Raw genomic sequence first — 20,770 nt, forward strand, 5'->3', positions numbered from 1 at the left:
ACACACACACGCACACACACACGCACGCACGCACACACACACACACACACACAAGCACATGCACATGCACATGCACATGCACATGCACATGCACACGCACACGCACACGCACACGCACACGCACATGCACATGCACATGCACATGCACACGCATTTCCTTCACCATACTAAATCGCGCAGATTTTCTCTGCTGCCTAAGGCGTTATGTGCTTGTATACTGTACGTGCACGCGCGTGCGTGTGTGCGTGTGTGTGTGTGTGTGCAGACTCTCTCAAAGGGGGGATTAATATTTGTGCCCATCTCTGCAGAGTGGCAGAGGCTGTGCCAAGCAGCCCTCTGTGATCTGAAGGAATGGACTGGCCCTGGCCGCCTCATGCTGTCACGCAGTCATCATTAACCGTCTGCTCAGTACGCTCCACTTGCCAGCCAGCATGTCTGTTCGGACTCGTGTGTGTGTGTGTGCGTGTGTGTTTGTGTGTGTGTGCGCGCGCGTGTGTGTGTGTGTGTGTGTGTGTGTGTGTGTGTGTGTGTGTGTGTGTGTGTGTGTGTGTGTGTGTGTGTGTGTGTGTGTGTGTGTGTGTGTGTCTGTGTGTGTGTGCAGCTATATGCTTTTGTACCTTGCCATGTGGTGGGGGTGGGGGGAGGTCCATTGCTCTGCGTGTGTTCATGTGTGTGCTTGTGTCTGTTTATATGAGTGTGCGTTTGTTTGTTGTGTGTATTTCTGTGTATTATCTATTCATGGCTGTGTGGGTGAATGTACTGTACAGTATGTATGTAAGCATTTGCGCGTGCCTATACTCTGTACTGTATGTATATTTGTTTATTCCCATGATGCAATATGCTGATGAATCTGGCCTGTTAAGCAACCGCTCCCATGGGGTTTCCCTGTGTGTAGCGAACACATCGCTGTGGCTCGTTTGCCCCCCCGCCCTCCCTGCCCCACCCCGCCCCGCCCCACCCTGCCCCGCCCGACTGCCAGGAGACTGCGTTAAAAAAAAAGATAGAGAGAGGTTCCGAAAATTTCTGAAATGAAGGCAAGAATAGTAGAGAGAGGGAGAGTGGGACAGGAAAGAAGGTAAAAGGGTTAGTTAGCGTATTGAGTGAAGAACAGAGGCCAACACCTCCTGTTCTGTTCATCTGTGAGGCGGCCCTCAGTGAAGCCATGCGTTTCCCCCAGTATCATTAAATCATAATTGGCTCGGCTTTGTTGAAGGCGATGGTTCTGAAAAAATGCATCCCCAGCCCTGTGGTCCATGTGAACCGCAGGCTGCTGTCAAGCCCTGTTATCCCTCTCTCTCTCTCTCTCTCTCTCTCTCTCTCTCTCTCTCTCTCTCTCTCTCTCTCTCTCTCTCTCTCTCTCTCTCTCCTATTTTGGGCATGTAGTCAAAAAAGAAATCGAACATTTTCACTTTTTTGTATTTTAAGTATATTCAGAAATCTTCAAAAATAGTGAAAATAGCTGATCTAAGAGCTCACAATACATCACAACTCGACGCGTCGTGACCTTAAGCGCTAGATCAGCTATTTTTTCCGCTATTCGCCGTACAACGACAAATATAGGGCTTAAGTCTCTGTATCCCCCCTCCTCCTCCTCTTCCTCCTCTCCTTACTGTAACATCTCTCCTCTGTCAGCCAACCCCCTCCTCCACCCCCACCCCCAGTCCATGTTCTCTGTGTTGTGATCCTCCTGCTGGGTTATTTCACTCTCCTCGCCACCTGTCTTTATACCTCTGACTATGTCTTCAGTTTGCTCAAGCACGACATCATCTGCGTACGACACAGTCTCGGACTGAAAATAGCAGATCTATAAGCTTACAGGTCTATTTTCGGTCCTTCATGCCGTCGTATACGATGGAGCATAAATTAGGCATCTCTCTCTTTTTCCTCCTCCTCCTCCTCCTCCTCTCGCCAGAGTATTTATTGCTTCGCTCTCTCTCTCCCTCTCATCACTCCTTCCCCCCCGCCCCCTCCCTGCCTCTCTCATCCCCCTTTTGCCCGCCTGTCTCCTTGGCTTCCTTCTTGTCGTGTCCATTCGGATGTAAGGCTTTTGTAACACCGGGCCTCCTCCGGGGTAATGCCGTCTAATAACCCATTAAGACCTGTGGGCGCATCTGTGTCATTTTTTTGATTTGAGCTAAAGAAAGCATTATTTTTCTTTAGCTTATAGATCTGCTATTTTTGAAAAAAACTTGAAAATATGTGCAAATCTTTAAATATATATATTCTTTTCAAGGAACATTTTTTAACTCAAATCTTTGCGTCTGGGGGTCCCTGGAACAAAATATTTTGAGATGGGGGGGTCGGCGGGCCAAATACATATCATGTTGGGGGGTCCTTGACATGAAATTTTTTGAGCACCACTGATATAGAAACATACGTTTTTTCAGAATTACTGTTGGGATTTAGAAGACATTTTGTAGAATCGGCTTCAAAGGTCTTAATGGGATAAATCCACCGCACGCTGCGAGAGCAACGGGGGTGGGCGGGAGGGACAGAGGAGGGATAGAGAGAGAGGGGATCGAGGGACGGAAATAAGGGGAGAAGGACGGCGATGGAGGAGGCGGGTGGGTGGTTGGGAGAGGGGAGGGGGGCTGTAGGTGGATGGTGGGGGGGTGGCGTGAATAATGAAGGCGCCTGGCACTCAACGCCGTCCCATCAGCCTCAGCGACACCCCACAGCATCCTCCTGTGCTGTTTTTGTTCCGGGCGGATGACGGCTGCTGTGTCACATCATGCAAGGAGGCAGGCAGAGAGTGAGAGGGAGTGAGAGGGGTAGATACAGAGGAATGGGAATGGAAGAATGGTCTTACGAGAGCAAGCGAAGGTGTGCTACGTGCACGGGGTGCTAAGGACGAGGCAAGTGGAGGGCGCTGATAATTACCGGTAATTGCTTTACAGAGAAAGAGAGAGAGAAAGGCAATTGGTTTGGGTATCACCTCAGGCACCTGTGTTTTATGCCTCTCTCATGTGCTCTTGCAATTGAGCTTGCTTCAGCCGTTTATGCATTTCACGGTGTCACGGCGGCGTAGAGAAATTTGCTCTCCCCCCCTCTTTAACAGGCTTTATCCGTACGTATAGTAGTATGTACTGTATGTATGTCTGTCCCCTCAAAATTAGACCAATCACAGCTCATTCTGCTACGTGCATGACATGATTGACATCACGAAACAACAACAACCTCTATCCATAACCAAATGCAGAGCATGGATAGTCTGCACAACCAGGTAATGCCTGGTGAAGTGAGAGTGTGAAAGTTGTTAATTTATGCTGCAACAAAATCTACTGTCGGTGCCGAGGTCCCCAAGAATTGTGAGAAACCGTCCCCGTGAATGTGCTCCCTATGTGGGCGTGTTAGAAATATTCTACTGGCAATGTATCCATAAGTTTCCTAGGGGTTGTTGGCATCACTTCCTGTCGATTTCATTGGATGTCATTGGATTTCATTGGATTTGATTGGATCAAATTGACATGCCCACAACGCCCTAGGAAACTTGTGGATACGTTTGAGTAATGACACAACAACATCTAACTGGCAAAAATGTATGTCCCGCTTCCCATTTATTCGGAGAACCACGTAGACTGGATACAAATGGTGACATAAAATTCAATAAATGCCAGTGTTCTTGTGGTGGGTTGTCCCTTTTCATTTGGCCCACTGTTTTAATCTGTTAGAGCCAGCTGTACAGCTGCTGTGTTTCACAGCGCTTAACGCCCTCAAACCAGAGGCCTATGTCCTGTTCAACAAGGACAGTGGGATTTCAAAGTGTAGTTGTGTGTATGGCTGTAAGCTATATGGAGGGGGATAGTTGAAAAGCTGAACAGGAGCAGGGGAGATACTGTATTTACAGTAAGGTAGACATGAGGACAGGATTCAATCCAGGGCCAGCCAGGGGGTACAACGCAGTGGTGGAAAAAGTACTCAAATGTTTTACTTAAGTAAAAGTACCAATACTGCAATATAGAAATACTCTGTTATAAGTAAAATTCCAGAATTCAAAATTTTCTTGAGTAAAAGTATGAAAGTATTGGTATCAAAGTGTACTTCAAGGACCAAAAGTAAAAGTACTAAAATGTTTGAAAATAGCAGATCTACAAGCTCACAACGTTGTGAGCTTGTGATGTGATGTGATGTGCTTGTGATGACATACAGTAATTGTAGTGGAGTAAAAGTACAATAGTTGCCTCTGAGATGTAGCGGAGAGAAGTAAAAGTACTGGAAATTGGAAATACTCAAGTAAAGTACAAATACCTCAAACTTTTACTTAAGTACAGTGCTTAAGTAAATGTACTTAGTTACTTTCCACCACTGATCATTGGTAACAGATCAACAGATGGTAAGCCCGGGCCCACACACGCAAAAACCCAGATGACAAACAGAAGTGACAAAAAAAGGAAACCATTCCAGCAGAGTGCAGCACAGATCTGTGGCACCGATACAAGTTCTGTATTGAGCTGTAAAACACGTTTTCTCCCTACTGTACAGTTCACTGCCTGAGGTAAAAGGAGAGAGAGAGAGAGAGAGAGTGAGGGAAGCAGAGTTTTGAAACACAGACATCGATGATGAAAGTCCCATAAAAGGAAGAGTGGTGTATGTACAGTTAGTCCTGTGTGGTTGTTTGTTTCTGTGCAGACAGTGGAGACCCATTCATCTGTAAAGGTTTATTTTTAAGGGGAAACGGTGGTCGATGCGCGACTATTATGGTAAAAATACTGAGGGCCTTATAATTGCCCATACTGGCTAAACCCACTATTTGAGGATTTAGGAGTTGCGCAAGGGGTGTTCCTGTGCAAAAGTTGCTATTTTGGGGACACCTGCCTTATCCGCAAAACACCTGCAACTACCCGCTACATTATGCATACAGTACATACTTACAATAATAAAACCAATCACCATGCCAGATGCCATTGCCTGTGCGTGCGTGCGTGCGTGCGCTCGCATGTGTGTGTTCGCATGTGTGTTTTATCCCCAGCACGCGCGCACACACACACACACACACACACACACACGCACACAAGCACACACGCACACACACACAGATGCCCCTTCTTACATAGTTTTTCCGCCATGAAATGTTATTGTTAGTGTTCTGACCTGGGCCCTCTCCAGATTCTTGATCTCCGTAAGTCTAACTGAACTAAATATTTTATTAGTCATATGACGAGGAAGCACAGTTTTATAATGTCCAAGTCTTTCAAGAATGCATGAGGGATGTCATATTGCACGGCATTACCAGCTCTGCCCTTCATTCATTATTCAGTTCCTGGACAGGCTTCAGGATCCTTAAAAAAAAAGTTACGACACTTCATAAAAACTTGGCTTGAAAGAAAATAAGGAGAACATTCTTAAGCATAATCTCAAGCGCCCCAAATATCTTTCAGGCAAACTACTTTCTATTGGACCAGTGTAATTAGGGAGATGGGGGGAAACACTGCTTATTTGTATGCAACGCAACATTATCGTCTGCTGTCGTTTACATATAAATAGGTAATAGGAATCAAGTGGAGAGGGCGATACAAGCTCGACCTTTGACCCACTGGAGTAAACTCAATTCTCATTAGATGGGACAATGGTGCTGATTTTTCTTAACTCTACCTACTGTAGCATGCAGCTACTGAGACGAGATGGTCAATTCCAATTACACCTTGGTGATTGCAACGCTACGCTGTTGCAAAGCCTGCTCAAAGATGTACACACAGATACACACGCACTGCCGCACATGCACGCACACACCGAGGTAGATGGTCTGATGATGTGTTGTGGTGTAAGGAGAATAGGCAGGGGCCTATACAATCAATCTTGTCATCGTGTCCGTGTGCAGATGTGTCGTGTAGATGTTTACACAAAGTGCCTATTTGAAGATTTTAGACTTACTTTATTGTGCAGTGTGTGTGTGACTGACTGTGTATGTGTGTGCGTAGGTGCGTGCGTGTGTCTGCTGTCTGTGCACGTTAGGAAATGAGATTCACCTTTGGGCTCCGTGCTAGGTTTTTCCTGGACTTCGGGTCGATAGATCAATGCTAAGTGGATGGCAGCCACTCCTGCTGGTCCAGAATAAGCCTTGAAAAGGTCGCAGCAATCAGTTTTACTGAACGCTGTCCCCCTAATCATCTGCCAGTTATTCTCCAGCCTGAACGGAATGTAACATTACATCCTGCTGATTGGAGGCCATTCGACGTGAAAAGATTGTAATGCTATACAATGACATATTTGAATTGCCATTGATTTCACATAAATGCTGATGTTCTTGACGTACAGGTTTTTACTTGATGTTTGCTGCGCAATTATTCAAAGAGCGTTTGAAAATCCAATTTCCACTATACCGCAACTCCCAAATAGCACGATGTTGGTCATTTTGTCTTAGAGAGAGTTTGTCCGTCAGATGACTGTTAAGAGAACGCCTGAGGTACAAATCAAATTGAATATGACAGAATATGTAATTTTGTTGAAAATTATTTATCTTGCAGTGCAAACATCCTGTGATTTGTACACCAGTAACCGTGCAGTCCTGTTTTCTATTGCGCTTCAGCAGAGTCGTGCTAGCTGGGGTAACAACTACAGTGTTTCATTGATGTCACGTGTTTGAGACCCGAAAACAATGGCGGAGGATTTGGGATCATCTTTTATGCAGTGTGGACGACATCATCCTCTCTCTCTGTCCCCACACTGTAAGACACATGCATGTAATCCACCTCCGCTGTACAAATGGAGATCAGAGTATCCTCGCGCCTGGCACGACAGTCCTTTATATGGGAATTCAATGAGGCATTTACACTCCTGTCAAGACACTGAATTTAAATCTTCCGCGTGTTTATCATGCTGTCGCTTTCCATATCTTCATTTAGTTCCTGCGGAAAATGGGATTTGGTTCTCTCTCTCACTGTGAGCAAACCTGGATAGATTTGTTCTCTTTTTTTTTTTTTGCTTTTTTTTGCTTGACAGCCAGCTTCCTCCAGCCTCCATTTTTGGGTTTTTTACTCTTCACATTTGCTAGCTCACTCGCCTACATCTGTCTTTTGTAATATACTGTACAATACTGTATGTCTGTATCTAGTGTGTCTGCTCATATACTGTATTATACTGTGTACTGTATCTGTTTATGGCTGCCACTATCCATTATTTTCTTAGCAATTATTCAATTACTTGATTACTTATTTTGTTAATCAAGTTTTTTTCTTAAATACATTTTAAATCATTTTATATATCAACGAATTGATGTAGAAACTGCACTGCGAGGCGTTGGTAGCTTGTAGATCGGCTATTTTCGGCAAAGAGGTAGAGTATAGGGGGAAAAATTGTTTAATCTGAAACACAATTGTATACAATATAGAGGGGGTCCTTTCTTCGTTTCTCTCTCAGCTAGGGGGTCCTTGGCCTGAAAAACGTTGGAAGACCCCTGACTTATACTGTACCATATTTTCTACTGTAGTTTGTTGTACAACGGTGTCCTGCAAACAACAGCGAAAATTGTCGATAGACAAGCTCACTCACAACGTGGCGCGATGCATTACGAGCTTAAACTTTCAACAGGCCCCACATAACGTCACTCGGCCCCGGCTTGACAGCCATTCCACGTTCTGACTGACCGTGTTGTTGTCGTAGGCCATCCATCGCGACTGTTCCCTCCCTCTCTCTCTCTCACTCGACTCCTCACAGATCAATCCTTCCCTCTCCTTCCCTCCCCTCCTTTAATTGTATGGCTCAATGGAGAGCCACCCAACATGTCTGAGGGCAGACAGATACACACTGTCTATCCATGCATCCACTTAACCAGCTCTCTCTTGGCATTTTCCCTTATCCAACCCTCCCTGGCTCTATCCATCCTCCCGCGCCCCCCATCCTCTATACCAACTCCACTCCACTGCACACTCCACTCTGACTCCGAGGTGAGAGGGAATGATATTAGGCCGTTTGAAATTCTTAATTGCATTCTCAAGCTCAATTTTTAATCAAAGAACATTTTAATTAACTTGGAAGACCTTCCCGACTCCCCACTGGCTTTGATGCACTTTAAATGAAATGGGAAATGATTATTTCCGAAGAATATTCCCGGCTCTGTATAAGGTGGGTTGGGGGTTGGGGAGTGGTGCACTCTGGGAAATGTCATGTAGCAGTATGAGAGGGGAATCTCTCCGCTGGCCCGGGCTGAAGGCGTAGTGTATACATCGCATATTCATGGACACTGTATGTCATGAATGCTGAATGGAAAGTGCTCATGGCCAGGTTTCATCAGGTGTAGAACGCATGCACTGCCTTTGATCATTGAGAACCAGCGGGGGGACATTGAGGGCTTCAAATCCCAGTGATTGGCAGGCAGAAAGAGGAAGAGGTGCGGATGTTGATTCTGACCATGTGTGTTAGTTGTTAGAACATAAGACAGATGTAAACATATAAATCCAGCTTTTTATTCAATTATTTCTTCATTTTATTTTATTTTATTGAGCAGGAATCTTTTTTTTCTCTAATAATTTGTATCCCACGATTTTGTAACCCATATTTTTGTTCATCCAGTGCCAATTGCCTATGTAATCCTGGGCGCTACTCTCCCTCTGCCAGCCTAGGGAGAGCCCAAGCTGAAGCTCATGCCTCCTTCAATGCATGAGGAGCGAGCAGGCCGCTTCTTATCACCCGATAGGGGGGAGTTTCTCCGGTCGTACGCAGCGCGTGGAAGGAACACGTTATTCCAACCAGTTCCTTTCCCCTCCATAAGGCGCCCACCGTGCATGAATCTTAATAAACAACTCAAAACCAAGAAAGAAGAAATTAAACAGCCACTGCTCGTACAGTAGGATGTGTATAATGTCAGGCAGCAGTTAAGAACGAATGATTAACGGTGTCAGTGAGTGTGTAGAGATGAGTGGTGATATTGTGGTAGCGTTGTTGAGATTGAAAGAGAGAGAGAGAGAGAGATGAGAGATGGGAATTGATAGAGTGTTGGTGCATGGACTGTTGGGAGAAAGAGAGAGAGAGGGAGAGATAAAACAGAGAGAAAGTCAGAGAGAGTTAGCATAAGCAGAGAGATAAGAGGTGTGTGTGTGTGTGTGTGTGTGTGTGTGTGTGTGTGTGTGTGTGTGTGTGTGTGTGTGTGTGTGTGTGTGTGTGTGTGTGTGTGTGTGTGTGTGTGTGTGTGTGTGTGTGTGTGTGTGTGTGTGTGTGTGTGTGTGCGTGCGTGCGTGCGTGCGTGCGTGCGTGCGTGCGTGCGTGCGTGCGTGCGTGCGTGCGTGCGTGCGTGCGTGCGTGCGTGCGTGCGTGCGTGCGTGCGTGCGTGCGTGCGTGCTGCTGTGGGAGGAGGACGTGTCCGATACAAGGCAGGAGATGGAGAAGGCTGTCAGAGCGCTGTGGTAAATCTGTCTCAGATTATGTTGAGATGATGGATCCATCTTTATGGCCTGTTTATCTGCCGACATTACAACAGCCCCGTCAGCACGGGATGAAGAGGAGAGACCTCGCACACAGTGTTGTAGCCGCCGGGATATTAAGCGTACCAGTTTTTTTCCAGCTTAACTGTGTGTGTGCGTGTGTGTGTGTGTGTGTGTGTGTGTGTGTGTGTGTGTGTGTGTGTGTGTGTGTGTGTGTACGTGTGTGTGTGTGTGTGTGTGTGTGTGTACACTTGTATTACTATACTTGCTATACTGTTAAAGTTTGGCTTACAATTAGGAAAAGATTCAGGTTTAGGGTTAGGAATTTAGAGGGGGGTTAGTGTTAGTGTCTGATTTATACTTAGTTGCACGTCAGTATTGCGTACCGAAAATAGCAGATCTACAAGCTCACACCGGGTCACAGCGTGATGCGTTGTGAGCTTGTAGATTTGCTATTATTCGTGCATGAGACCGGTTAGCATAGCAACTAAATATAACTCAGACTTTAGGTTTAGGGCTAAAAATGGCAAATAAAAACGTAAGAATGGCATTTTCTTTTCTTTTTTTTATCGTAAGTGTGAGTGTGTGTGTGTGTGTGTGTGTGTGTGTGTGTGTGTGTAATGTGTGTGTAATGTGTGATCTAATATGGCGCCGTGTTGCAGGTGCATAATCATTTCACCTGTCTGTTCCTTGTCTCAGGCTGTCATCTTAAAAGCCTCCCAGTAACACTAGATATAGTACACACATCAACGCGCGTGTGTGTACTACAGTATGTGTGTACAGTACGTGTGTATGTGTGTGTGTGTGTGTGTGTGTGTCCTCTCCCCCTGCCCTTCCTGCTCAACACAAGAGAGAGAAAAAAGAAAACACATTTCATGGAGTCTTGCCACACGCTAAACCTCTAATAGCTGTGTTTTTGCTGAATGATTTTCATTTAGGGCTATTTTTAGATAAAACACAGGCCTCCTTTGAAGTGGCTCCAGTTTGAAAAGGGGTGGGGGGGGGGGGGCAAGGAAACACGTAGAGGAAACATGGTTGAGTTTATAAAGTATTCTTCTGCAGGAGTTGCGGCTATTTACTCGACGGGAGGAAATATTTCCATATGCAACGACCGACGACGTCGCCCCGAGGAGGCCTGAGAATAAAAAAACGTAGCTTGTTATGATAATCTGAATTATGATGATAATGCTTACGAATGGGTCCTCCGTAGAAGTGTAATTTGCCCGTCAGATCCTTTGCCGTGTTTGTGTTAAGAATTACTGAGTCTAAAAAAACGGGAAGCATGCTTTTTAAAGGCTGTTTGTCAAGTGACACTGTGTGTGTTAGTCTGTCACCCTGTCAGCTACAGCCTTTTATTTTCTGCCCCCTGTCCTCCTTCACTTAACTGCTAACACGTGCATGCAATCCACGCATGTATGTGTGTATGTGTGTATGTGTTTGTGTTACTTAATCTGCCTGGCTTCCGTGTTTGTGCATGTGCACTAAAGTGACAAGATAGAGAAAGTGAAAGAGAGAGAGAGAGAGTAACAGGCAGGGAGATGTGATCAAATGGATGGAGGGAGAGAGAGAGAAAGAAAGAGAGAGAGAGAGTAGCACTAGTCTAGAAGCAAACAGCTGTCTCTCTCTGTGTGTTAGGTTTGTGGGGGGGTGTGAAGGAGTCCGGGAGTAAAGAGGAGACTGATGCACTGCCTGGGGAACTCACACTTAAGAAAACGCACGCACACACGCCCGCCCGCACGCCCGCACGCACGCACGCACGCACGCACGCACGCACGCACGCACGCACGCACACACACACACACACACACACACACACACACCTGGAGCAGTGTGTGAGGGTTGTTCAGAGAGCCTGTTGGTGTGTAGTGTAGTGTAGTGTGTAGTGCACTGGCTACAATAATTTCTGAGTGGAATTTTTACTGTCTGACCTGGTATCCCCCCCACTCACACACACACACACACACACACACACACACACACACACACACACACACACACACACACACACACACACACACACACACACACACACACACACACACACACATGTGCGCGCATGCCATGCACACGCACAAACAAACAAATAAAAGTCAAGGTTGTGGCCTCTTGCTCATTCCTTCTGCTACTCTTCACATCCTGTCTGGGCCATCAATCGTTGTCTTTACTCTACAGTATGTGTCTGCTTTCTAACTTTAATTCTTTCTTACTTCCTTTCTGTTCTTCCTTTACTGCTTCTCCCCCACGCACGCACTGCCATACTGTATGTCATAACGTGTATGTCTGTCACACGCACTCACGCCAGTGTTGATTTTGACAGCAAATTTTGATTCAGTTTTAGTCATAGTCTTTTGAATAAAATTCCATTTAGTTTTTGTCATATTTTAGTCATCTGAAATGTTTTAGTTTTAGTCGACTAAATATCATAAGATTATAGTTGATTTAGTCGACTAAAATGTATTTTGGCGGTGCCTTGATGGCGTCGCAATGGCTGATTTTACACTTTGTTGCATACTGAAAATAGCAGATCTACAAGCTCACAACGCGTCGCAGCGCGACACGTTGTGAGCTTGTAGATCTGCTATTTTCAGAGCGCAACACCCAAGCGCAACCAAACATAAAATAACTTGTCTTTTAGTTCTACTGGATCTTTTCTCCTCTAGTCCCTCCCTAACATTTTAGTCTAGTTTTTATTTGTTGACAAAATTGTCAATATATTTAGTCTTAGTTTTAGTCATCAGAGCTTAGTTTTTATTTCATTTTTATATAGTTTTCGTCAGTGAAAAAAGGTAGTCGACGAACATTTTTTGTCATAGTTTTAGTCGACGAAATCAACACTGGCGCACGCGCGCACGCTTACAGGCACACATAAACATACGCACACACACGCACACACACGCATACGCATAACCTCTACCGAACACAGTAGAGTGTGCTCCCTTACTGGTCCATTTTTACACTCATATATGAACAGAGTTGAATGAACAGTGGAGGATTTCACTGTGCAGTCACAGCTGTCCATAATCTCTACCCCAGCGCATCAGCCTAGTGGCAGAGTGCTGTGGCCCTGTAGCAGTAATGTGCGTGCATCATGTTTTCACAGATACCGTAGCCCCCGGGTGGGTTTGGTATCCTCTCCTCTCTTTGTCCTCAATTTATCTCACGTCATCTCTGAAAAAGGTCAGGCCTTTCAAAACGCAGCACGCCACGCTCCAGTTGAAACGCCATACCACCTCCACTCATCTCCGTGCTTCCTGTGGCGCTGTGGGGATGTTTTCTGCATCTCCTCCTCTTCACCCAGGGATGTGATTCGGTGTCCTGTGGTATCTCGGTGCAGAGTGTTTATTAACGCCTGGCTGATTTCCTCCTCTCGGCTCAACGGCCCCCCCTGGAGGTGACCATGAGAATAGATATGGGGAAATAGGCTCCTCCTCCCAGTCTAGTTCACTAGTGCGCCGGTTCTCAAAGTGGGGTCGGGGGACCCCCAGGGGTCCTTGAGAGGGTTCCAGGGGGTCCCCAGCAAAAATGTGTTAATATAGCGTCACAATAATTTTAACCTTTTATACTTTGGCTATTCAAAATTAGCAGATCTACAAGCTCATAGCGTGGCACCGAGTGCCGCGCTATGAGCTTGTATATCTGCTATTTTTGAAAAATCGTGAAAATTCGTGCAAACCTTTGAATATATTTGTATTTTTTAAGCGAACATTTGCAACTAAATTCTTTGCTTCTGGGGGGTCCCTGCATAGAACAAAATATTTTTAGAGGGGGGTCCGCAACCTAATACATATCATTTTGGGGGTCCTTGACATGAAAAAGTTTGCGAACCATTGCACTAATGTGGGTGTCTGTGTGTGTTTGTGTGTGTTTGCATGTATACCCATGCTCGTGTGCTTGTGTATATGCCTATGTATGTATGCTTCTGTGCTTTTGGGCGTTTCAGTGCGTGTGTGTGTGTGTGTGTATGTGTGTGCATGTGCGTGTGCGTATGTGTGTGTGTGTGTGTGTGTGTGTGTGTGTGTGTGGGGTTGACAGATGATGTATGACAGGTCTGTGGAGTCAGCCCTTTGGTGGCAACCCACTGGGGCTGGATGATGCCCTTGTCCTTTTATATTTTACAGCATATCTCTTTACCCCAGAGCCCTGCTTTCATCCCGAGTATTGCCCTACCCTCACAGCTATTGGCTTACAGTGATCAATTGACAGTTTGACTTTGAAACTAGACAAAACTTCCCCTCGTTCCACAACGTGGCTTTATGCACAGTGACAAGGGGACATGTGCAGACAGTTTGCTCCAAAACATGCATATCTGCCATGATATGAAGTGAGCGGATGTGTTTACGCTAAGAAAAAAGCATTGCTTGTTTGGAACCACAACTCGCAGTGGCTTGTTGTTGCTGGTGAGCTCTCTGCCTATGATGCATTTTGTATATGGGAAGAGGCCTAATAGCAACCTAATCCTGAATTTCAGTGGTGTAAACTAAGTACATTTACTCAAGTACTGTACTTAAGTTCAATTTTGAGGTACTTTTACTTTACCGGAGTATTTCCAATTGTCTATACTTTCACTACTACTTGATCTACACTACATCTCATAGGCAAATATTGTACTTTTACTCCACTACAATTATTTGAAAACTTTAGTTACTTTGCAGATATGAATTATTACATTATAAAACATACATTAACCACTTTAGCCCTATTTTATACCTAGGCTATTTGAAAATAGCAGATCTACAAGCTCACAACACGTCGCATCGCGACGCGTTGTGAGCTTATAGATCTTCTATTTTCAAACATTTTAGTACTTTTACTTTTGGTACTTTAACTACATTTTGATGCCAATGCTTTTGTACTTTCACTCAAATATTTTCTTTAGTTCTGCACTTTTACTTGTAACAGAGTATGTCTATCAATAAAATAAAAAATAAATAAATTGAAGGGCTTAGGACATTTAAAGAACCAGAGGAGCGCATGAAAGCAAATGTTGAATAATGCATAACAGCAACAGTGGGTCAAAGGGCTTCTCTCTAGATTGTTTTCTTTTTTTTCTGTTTAGTTTTAACTGCACACAGATAAAACTTGATGCCAAAACAGGAAAGCAGCGATACAATACAATGATATCAACTACAAAATGTAGAATTTTGGTAGGGAAACAAAAAATAAATAAAAAATAAATAAATTGAAGGGCTTAGTACATTTAAATAGTAATAATGAAACCATAATATGTTTCTGATATTTTTCTGAAATGAATACTGTATGGGGTTTTGGAATGAAAGCACTCATATATGCAACAGTGTGTACGTGATTTTAAATCACACTGGTTAAGTGCTTCTTCCTTTCCGTAGGTCTCATACTGTATAGTGCCCTTGTCTCGCTGCGTGTCTCACAGGTCATCTATGAAATGCATGCACAGGTATCGTTCCTGGCATGGAGCTGTTATCTACTGCTATCACGCTATGCTATATTTTCACACTCCTGTGTGGTACCGCCGCCTAGAACTCTGCTTCCCCATTGGCTGCTGAGGCCTCCTCAAAGCAGGAAGCAGAGCCAAGAATCTGTCTGACCTTCCCAGTATATAAACTATGTATGACCATGGGGTCATTCACGGTACATCTCGCCAGCTACCATATCTTTGACCTCTTTAACCCATTATGGCCTGAGTCCGATTCTTAAAATGTTTTCTAAATCCTAACAGTTTTTTTGAAAAAAATATAAAGAATATTTTTTTCACGATTTTGCTATTTTTGAATAGCCAAAGAAATCTTAAAATGACACAGTATGCGTTCCCGGTCTTAGAGGGTTAAGTCATACTAGTAGAACTTAGAAATAACCACTCCATAACTTCACAACACCAACTCTGTGTCTAAATGTTTTACAGCATTGCCCTAGAAAGGCAAAGAGCAGGTGTGAGTAGAGCAGTGGTTTTCAAACTTTTTGTGCCCAAGCACACCAATGGGCAAGTAAAAATGTCAAGTAGTAAAGAAAAAGATGCAATGTGTTGTTGGCTTGTAGATCTGCAATTATTATTATTGTTATTTTTGAAAGTGTGTGTGGGGGGATAAATCAAATCAAATAAAAAAAAATGTAAGGCCTTTAATGACACTCTGACCTGAGACCTTTAAAACACACAAATGCGTTACTGCCATTTGCCTTTGTATTATGCACAATTTACATACACAGTAAATTCCTCAGTGTTCATGTATCCGCTTGAAACTCTGAGAGTTCATATGTACACACCTCAGAGTTAAAGCTTGATAAAACTTTTTTTTATGTAAACAAATAATAAAAAGAAAATAATTTAGCTTTTAAATAGGTGTGGAATAAAAGTATTGCCCCCAGAATTATTGTTTTGGCTACCTCTGTAAACTGACAGCAGCCATTATCCATGCGTGCTCCTGTTTTCATTGTGTGTGGTATTTTTTTCCCCTAAAGAGAAGCTTGGAGGCAGTCATCACCGTTACAATGTTGCAAACTACATGCTTGCTGCCTTATAGACATGAAGCAGGGAAATAACAAAACTTATGCAACAGATGAATGCTGTCCATTGCACCTGTAAATTAACACTTGTTGGGATTTTAGAGTGTAGCCTATAAATGAACACTCTCTATGCAAGAGGCCTGATAGACACTGTCTATCAGGCAGTTTCCTCTATCTGTCTGCTGGCAGTGTGGTGCATAGTACTGTGTCTACTTTACATTCTATGCAAATCCATTGTGGTTTTGTAAATATTTTAAAGGTTAAGCGTAACTGAACAGTCTAAATTGAAAGAGACTAGCTGCCTTTCGGCAGCAAACATCGCCCTCTTGTCTTGTTTTCTTTGAGCTTATTGCTTAGTGTGCTTTCAAACATTTATGGATCCGACTGTGGCGCGTTATGCATTTATGGATGTTTTCCGTATGTATTCCTCTGCTATGCCACCAATGCAGCGTGCTACCATGCATAATGGTTCTCCTGAAAGTAGAGGCAAAACCAGAGGAGAACGCATGAAAACAAATGTTGAATAATGCATAACAGCAACAGTGGGTCAAAGGGCATCTCGTTTCTCTCTAGATTGTTGTTTTCTTTTAGTTTTAACTGCACACAGATAAAACTTGATGCCAAAACAGGAAAGCAAAGCGATACAACACAATGATATCAACCAGAAAATGTGAATTTTGGTAGGGAAACAAAAAAGAAAATGAAATAAAACACCCAAGGGCCTCATTAAGACATAGCACAGTTCATTTCCTGTCTTGACAGTGTGGTGTGATGTCATAGACTTTATTGGCATTTGGATTGTATGTGTATCATGGTAATTATCCAGCCTCCCTGCGACCTGGCTCACAGTCGGTGGTAGGAGTGCATCCGTGTAGCCTCATCCCTGGCCAGGGCACAGACGGGCTAATTTATCTTCCCCCAGCGTGCATTCGCACACACACGCACACACACACACGCACGCACGCACACACACACACACACACACACACACACACACACACACACACACACACACACACACACACACACACACACACACACACACACACACACACACACACACACACACACACACACACACTTTGATGAAAACAAGCACACAAACAGACATTGGCTTGCAGAAACAAAAAGTATGCAAGTATAGGCTACTACTTAGAGGTAAACACCAATGCACTGTGTATATATATGCATGTCATACATATGCAGCTACAATATATATACTCACTCACAATAGAAGAATAGGAACCTAAGTGTTTTTTTCATTGTATCCGGGGCTCATGGGGAGAGCCGTTGTAGCAGGGATATGTGAAGAATGCTTTCTGGATGCTCTCCGGGTCGACGCTCTGGATGACCATGAATCATTGTGTGAGAATGTTTACTCAGGATTGTGGTCCAAGACATATCTCTATGACGACACCCTCCTGCAAGTCATGGAAGGCCGTGGAAGTACTGACCGCATGAAGCGTTCGCTCAGAAACGTGTTCTCACTCTTTTGAAATGTTGTCATAAACAATGGCGTCAAGTAAGGTTGCTTCTGCAACGTACGATCACCTCATCTCCCCTCTTAGCCATTAAACCCTCTATAATATACTTAGTAAACTAGTTGACCGGGGTCGGCTCTGTACTTGGTCCGTTGTACACCAAATCTCTTCGCTGAAAATAGACGATCTACAAGCTCACGACGCGTCGCAAGCCGACGCGTTGTGAGCTTGTAGATTGGCTATTTCCGCCAAATGTTACGCCCAGAATAAGGATGCTAGTGTTCCAAGTGGGTAGAAACGGCTGCTTGTGGAATGTCAGAAACCATTCAGTAGTGCTTGTGTCCTGTACTGTAAGTGAAAGGTCACAGGCTCGACCCATTAGCTGCCATATTATGACCTTGAGATCATTATAATCACCTCTATAGGGTATATTGTAAGAGTGTCAACTGAATGTAACGACTTTGTTAATGTAGTTTGTCCTTACGGCAGAAAGTGTTGTTCCTATTTGTTTGGTGGAAGACCAGCTGTCAAACACAAACTGTATCCATTTTCCGTGGGAGAGAACGGCGTCCCTGAAGTGACGCCAGCCAGAAGCATAGGCGGATACAATCTACAGGCAACTCTCTCTCTCTCTCTCTCTCTCTCTCTCTCTCTCTCTCTCTCTCTCTCTCTCTCTCTCTCTCTCTCTCCATCTCTCCATGGCCACAAGATGGAAGGAGGGATAGGCAGAATATAGAAGAAAAGATTGAGGGGAAACTTGTCGAGACGAGGAGGAGGAGGAAGAAGAAGAACAATGACAGAGGGATGAGCAGGGAAAGAGACCAGGTGGGAGGAAAACAAGCTGACAGGAGGAGATATATGTCTATACGTGAGGAAAAAAAGGAGTGAGATAAAAGATGGAGTGAAGCCAGAACGAGAGAGGTAGAGCGAGAGAGAGAGACAGAGGAAGAGAAGAGTGAGAGAAAGAGAGAGAGGGAGCTGGAGTGAGAGGGACGGATGGAGGAAGATAGTGAGAGGGAGAGCAGAGAGATGGAGAGAGAAGTAAGGAATGTTGAATGGATGAGTTGTGCGCTGGCGGGCACCATGCTGGGTTAGTTAATGATTGGTGCATATGTCAGCCCCACAGCTGCAGAGGAACAATCAGCCAGCCAGCTCACCAGCTGAGGAGCAGAGTGATGGGGGACAGGAGAGAGAGCTTTAGAGAATTTGGGCCGTGGACACAGCAGCAATACGGGAGAAAATAGCTGAGTGAGAGAAAAGCGGCGAGGAGGCAAAGTAGGTGAAGACTATACAGTATGTATGTACGTGAAAGTCAAGAAAGTGAGGCAGTCTCTGATTGGATCAAGACTGGAGGGAGAGAGAGGAAGAGAACTTTGGGCCAACTTAAGTTTCCATTCTTCACTTCTGCCGTCATCGAGCTGCGGCAGGGGGCTACAACAGGTCTTATCCATTAATATTATGCCGAAGTCCCTGAGGTGTGTTTCTTGTTGTCAGTAACGCAGTACAGAGAGACGGCAAGCATGTGGGCGACAAAGTAACTGAAGGTCTTTTAAGAGAAGGCGTTGGAGAAACCTCAGCTGTGTTGTTGTTGTATACCAAAAGGCCAATTTGCATTTCTTCCATATACCAGGTGCAAGCTGAGGGCAGACGTTTGCAGTGCAACGTTTATGCTGTACTTGGCATTATAGAATGGCAGTATAATGCATAAAATGGTATAGAACCTGGTATAAATGTATAGCGTACAGTAATATAATAGACCTATTATAGGCCTATAGATCTCCAGGAGTGCTTTCACCTTCAGTGCCTTTGACTTTGCTTTTTGTGCTGCAGCCACCTGGACAAGTATCCCTGTCTAGTTCCTGAACCCCATCCTGGCTTGCCTTCCGTCAGCTTGGCGATTTAAGCCTTTAAGAGCCTCTCCTTTGCCTGCAGTAAGAGCTTTAAGGCAGAATACGTGTGGAAGGCAGTTTTTGGGGGGTAAGCGTGAGCACTTGACAGAAATAGGTAGCGATAGAGCGCAAGAGTAGACACTTCAGAAGGATTCTTTTAACCTTGAATCATCTATTCTCATTGCTGTCCCCAAAATAACACCTGCACTGCAACTGGAAGTGGGGCGTCTACTGTAGATTGAATGCTGATTGATTTGTATCCCTTTTTTACTAATGTGCTTGAGCCCAGTATCCCATGTGGCTTTGCTATTTGTTGCTTGAATATATGCAACCTCTAATCTGTGTAAACTTTGTCCCTGCAGGCAGACCCGGGAGCAGGAAACCCCTCCGGACTTCTTCTACTTTTCTGACTTTGAGAGACACAATGCTGAAATCGCTGCCTTTCACCTGGACAGGTGAGTCAGATACATGCATGGTCTATAACCAAGGACCCCCAAATTGACGCTTATTAGCTCGCGGACCCCCATTTGAAAAGATATGCCAGGGACCCCCATAAGAGAAGATTTTTACGTCTCTAGCAGTGATTCTCAACCATTTTAATTTCAAGGACCCCCAGTTTGACATGCATTATGCTACGGACCCCCATTTAATGGAATTTCTGTCTCTGGGACCCCAAGTTATTTTGTAAATCAATGTTAATTCAACTCTGAGAGTGTACGAATGGAACCAAATGGACCCGTTAGTTACAGACACATAAGGGTCAATTTGGTTCCTAACTATCTATCATTTAGCTGGGGACCCCCTGGGACTCCCTCAAGGACCCCACTTTGAGAACCAATGGTCTATACAGTGGTTCTAAAACATTTGTCAAGGACCCCAAAATTGATATATATTTTATTATTATTTATTTATTATTGTTATTATTGCTATTATTATTATTATAATTATAATTATAATTGTAATTATAATTATAATTATTATTATTATTATTATTATTATTATTAAAATATTATTATAAAAAAAAATAGCAGATCTACAAGCTCACAACACGTCGCGATGCGATGCGGTGTGAGCTTGTAGATCGGCTATTTTTAAAAAAATCTTGCGGGGAAATTATAATAAGCAGATCTGGCAACCCTGGATACAATAATATGTACTCAACACCATATATACCAGGCCAGCAGGAAGTGGTGTCATTGATTCTATAATATTCAGATTGTTAGAACATAATATGTTCTGACTTTCTTATAAGGCCAAGAAAGAATGACACCCTCAAGTCACATGCACATGCTAGTCTGTCCTAGTTAAGTACATTAAGTACTGCGACAGTAAGGCTTTACCTAACAGTTAATATAGGAATTATTCCAAAGCCAGTGTGGTGAAGAAGTCTATTGCTATTTTGAAAATGTTGTCTTTGTGCCTGTCATTGTGCCTGTCATTGTGTGTGTGTGTGTGTGTGTGTGTGTGTGTGTGTGTGTGTGTGTGTGTGTGTGTGTGTGTGTGTGTGTGTGTGTGTGTGTGTGTGTGTGTGTGTGTGTGTGTGTGTGTGTGTGTGTGTGTGTGTGTG

At 44.1% G+C, this 20,770-nt stretch overlaps 1 protein-coding gene across 1 annotated transcript in view; it reads left to right on the forward strand.

Moving 5' to 3' along the window:
* fam20cb (FAM20C golgi associated secretory pathway kinase b) overlaps positions 1-20,770 on the forward strand; it is a 75,814-nt gene that overhangs the window by 39,485 nt on the left and 15,559 nt on the right. Inside the window, exon 4 of the mRNA XM_084078514.1 lies at positions 19,566-19,658. Coding sequence (XP_083934640.1) covers positions 19,566-19,658 — 93 coding nt within the window. The remainder of the gene's footprint in view (positions 1-19,565; positions 19,659-20,770) is intronic.

The sequence above is a fragment of the Gymnoscopelus microlampas genome (genome assembly GCF_963454915.1).
Source record: "Gymnoscopelus microlampas genome assembly, chromosome: 14".
Classification (NCBI taxonomy): Eukaryota; Metazoa; Chordata; class Actinopteri; order Myctophiformes; family Myctophidae; genus Gymnoscopelus; species Gymnoscopelus microlampas.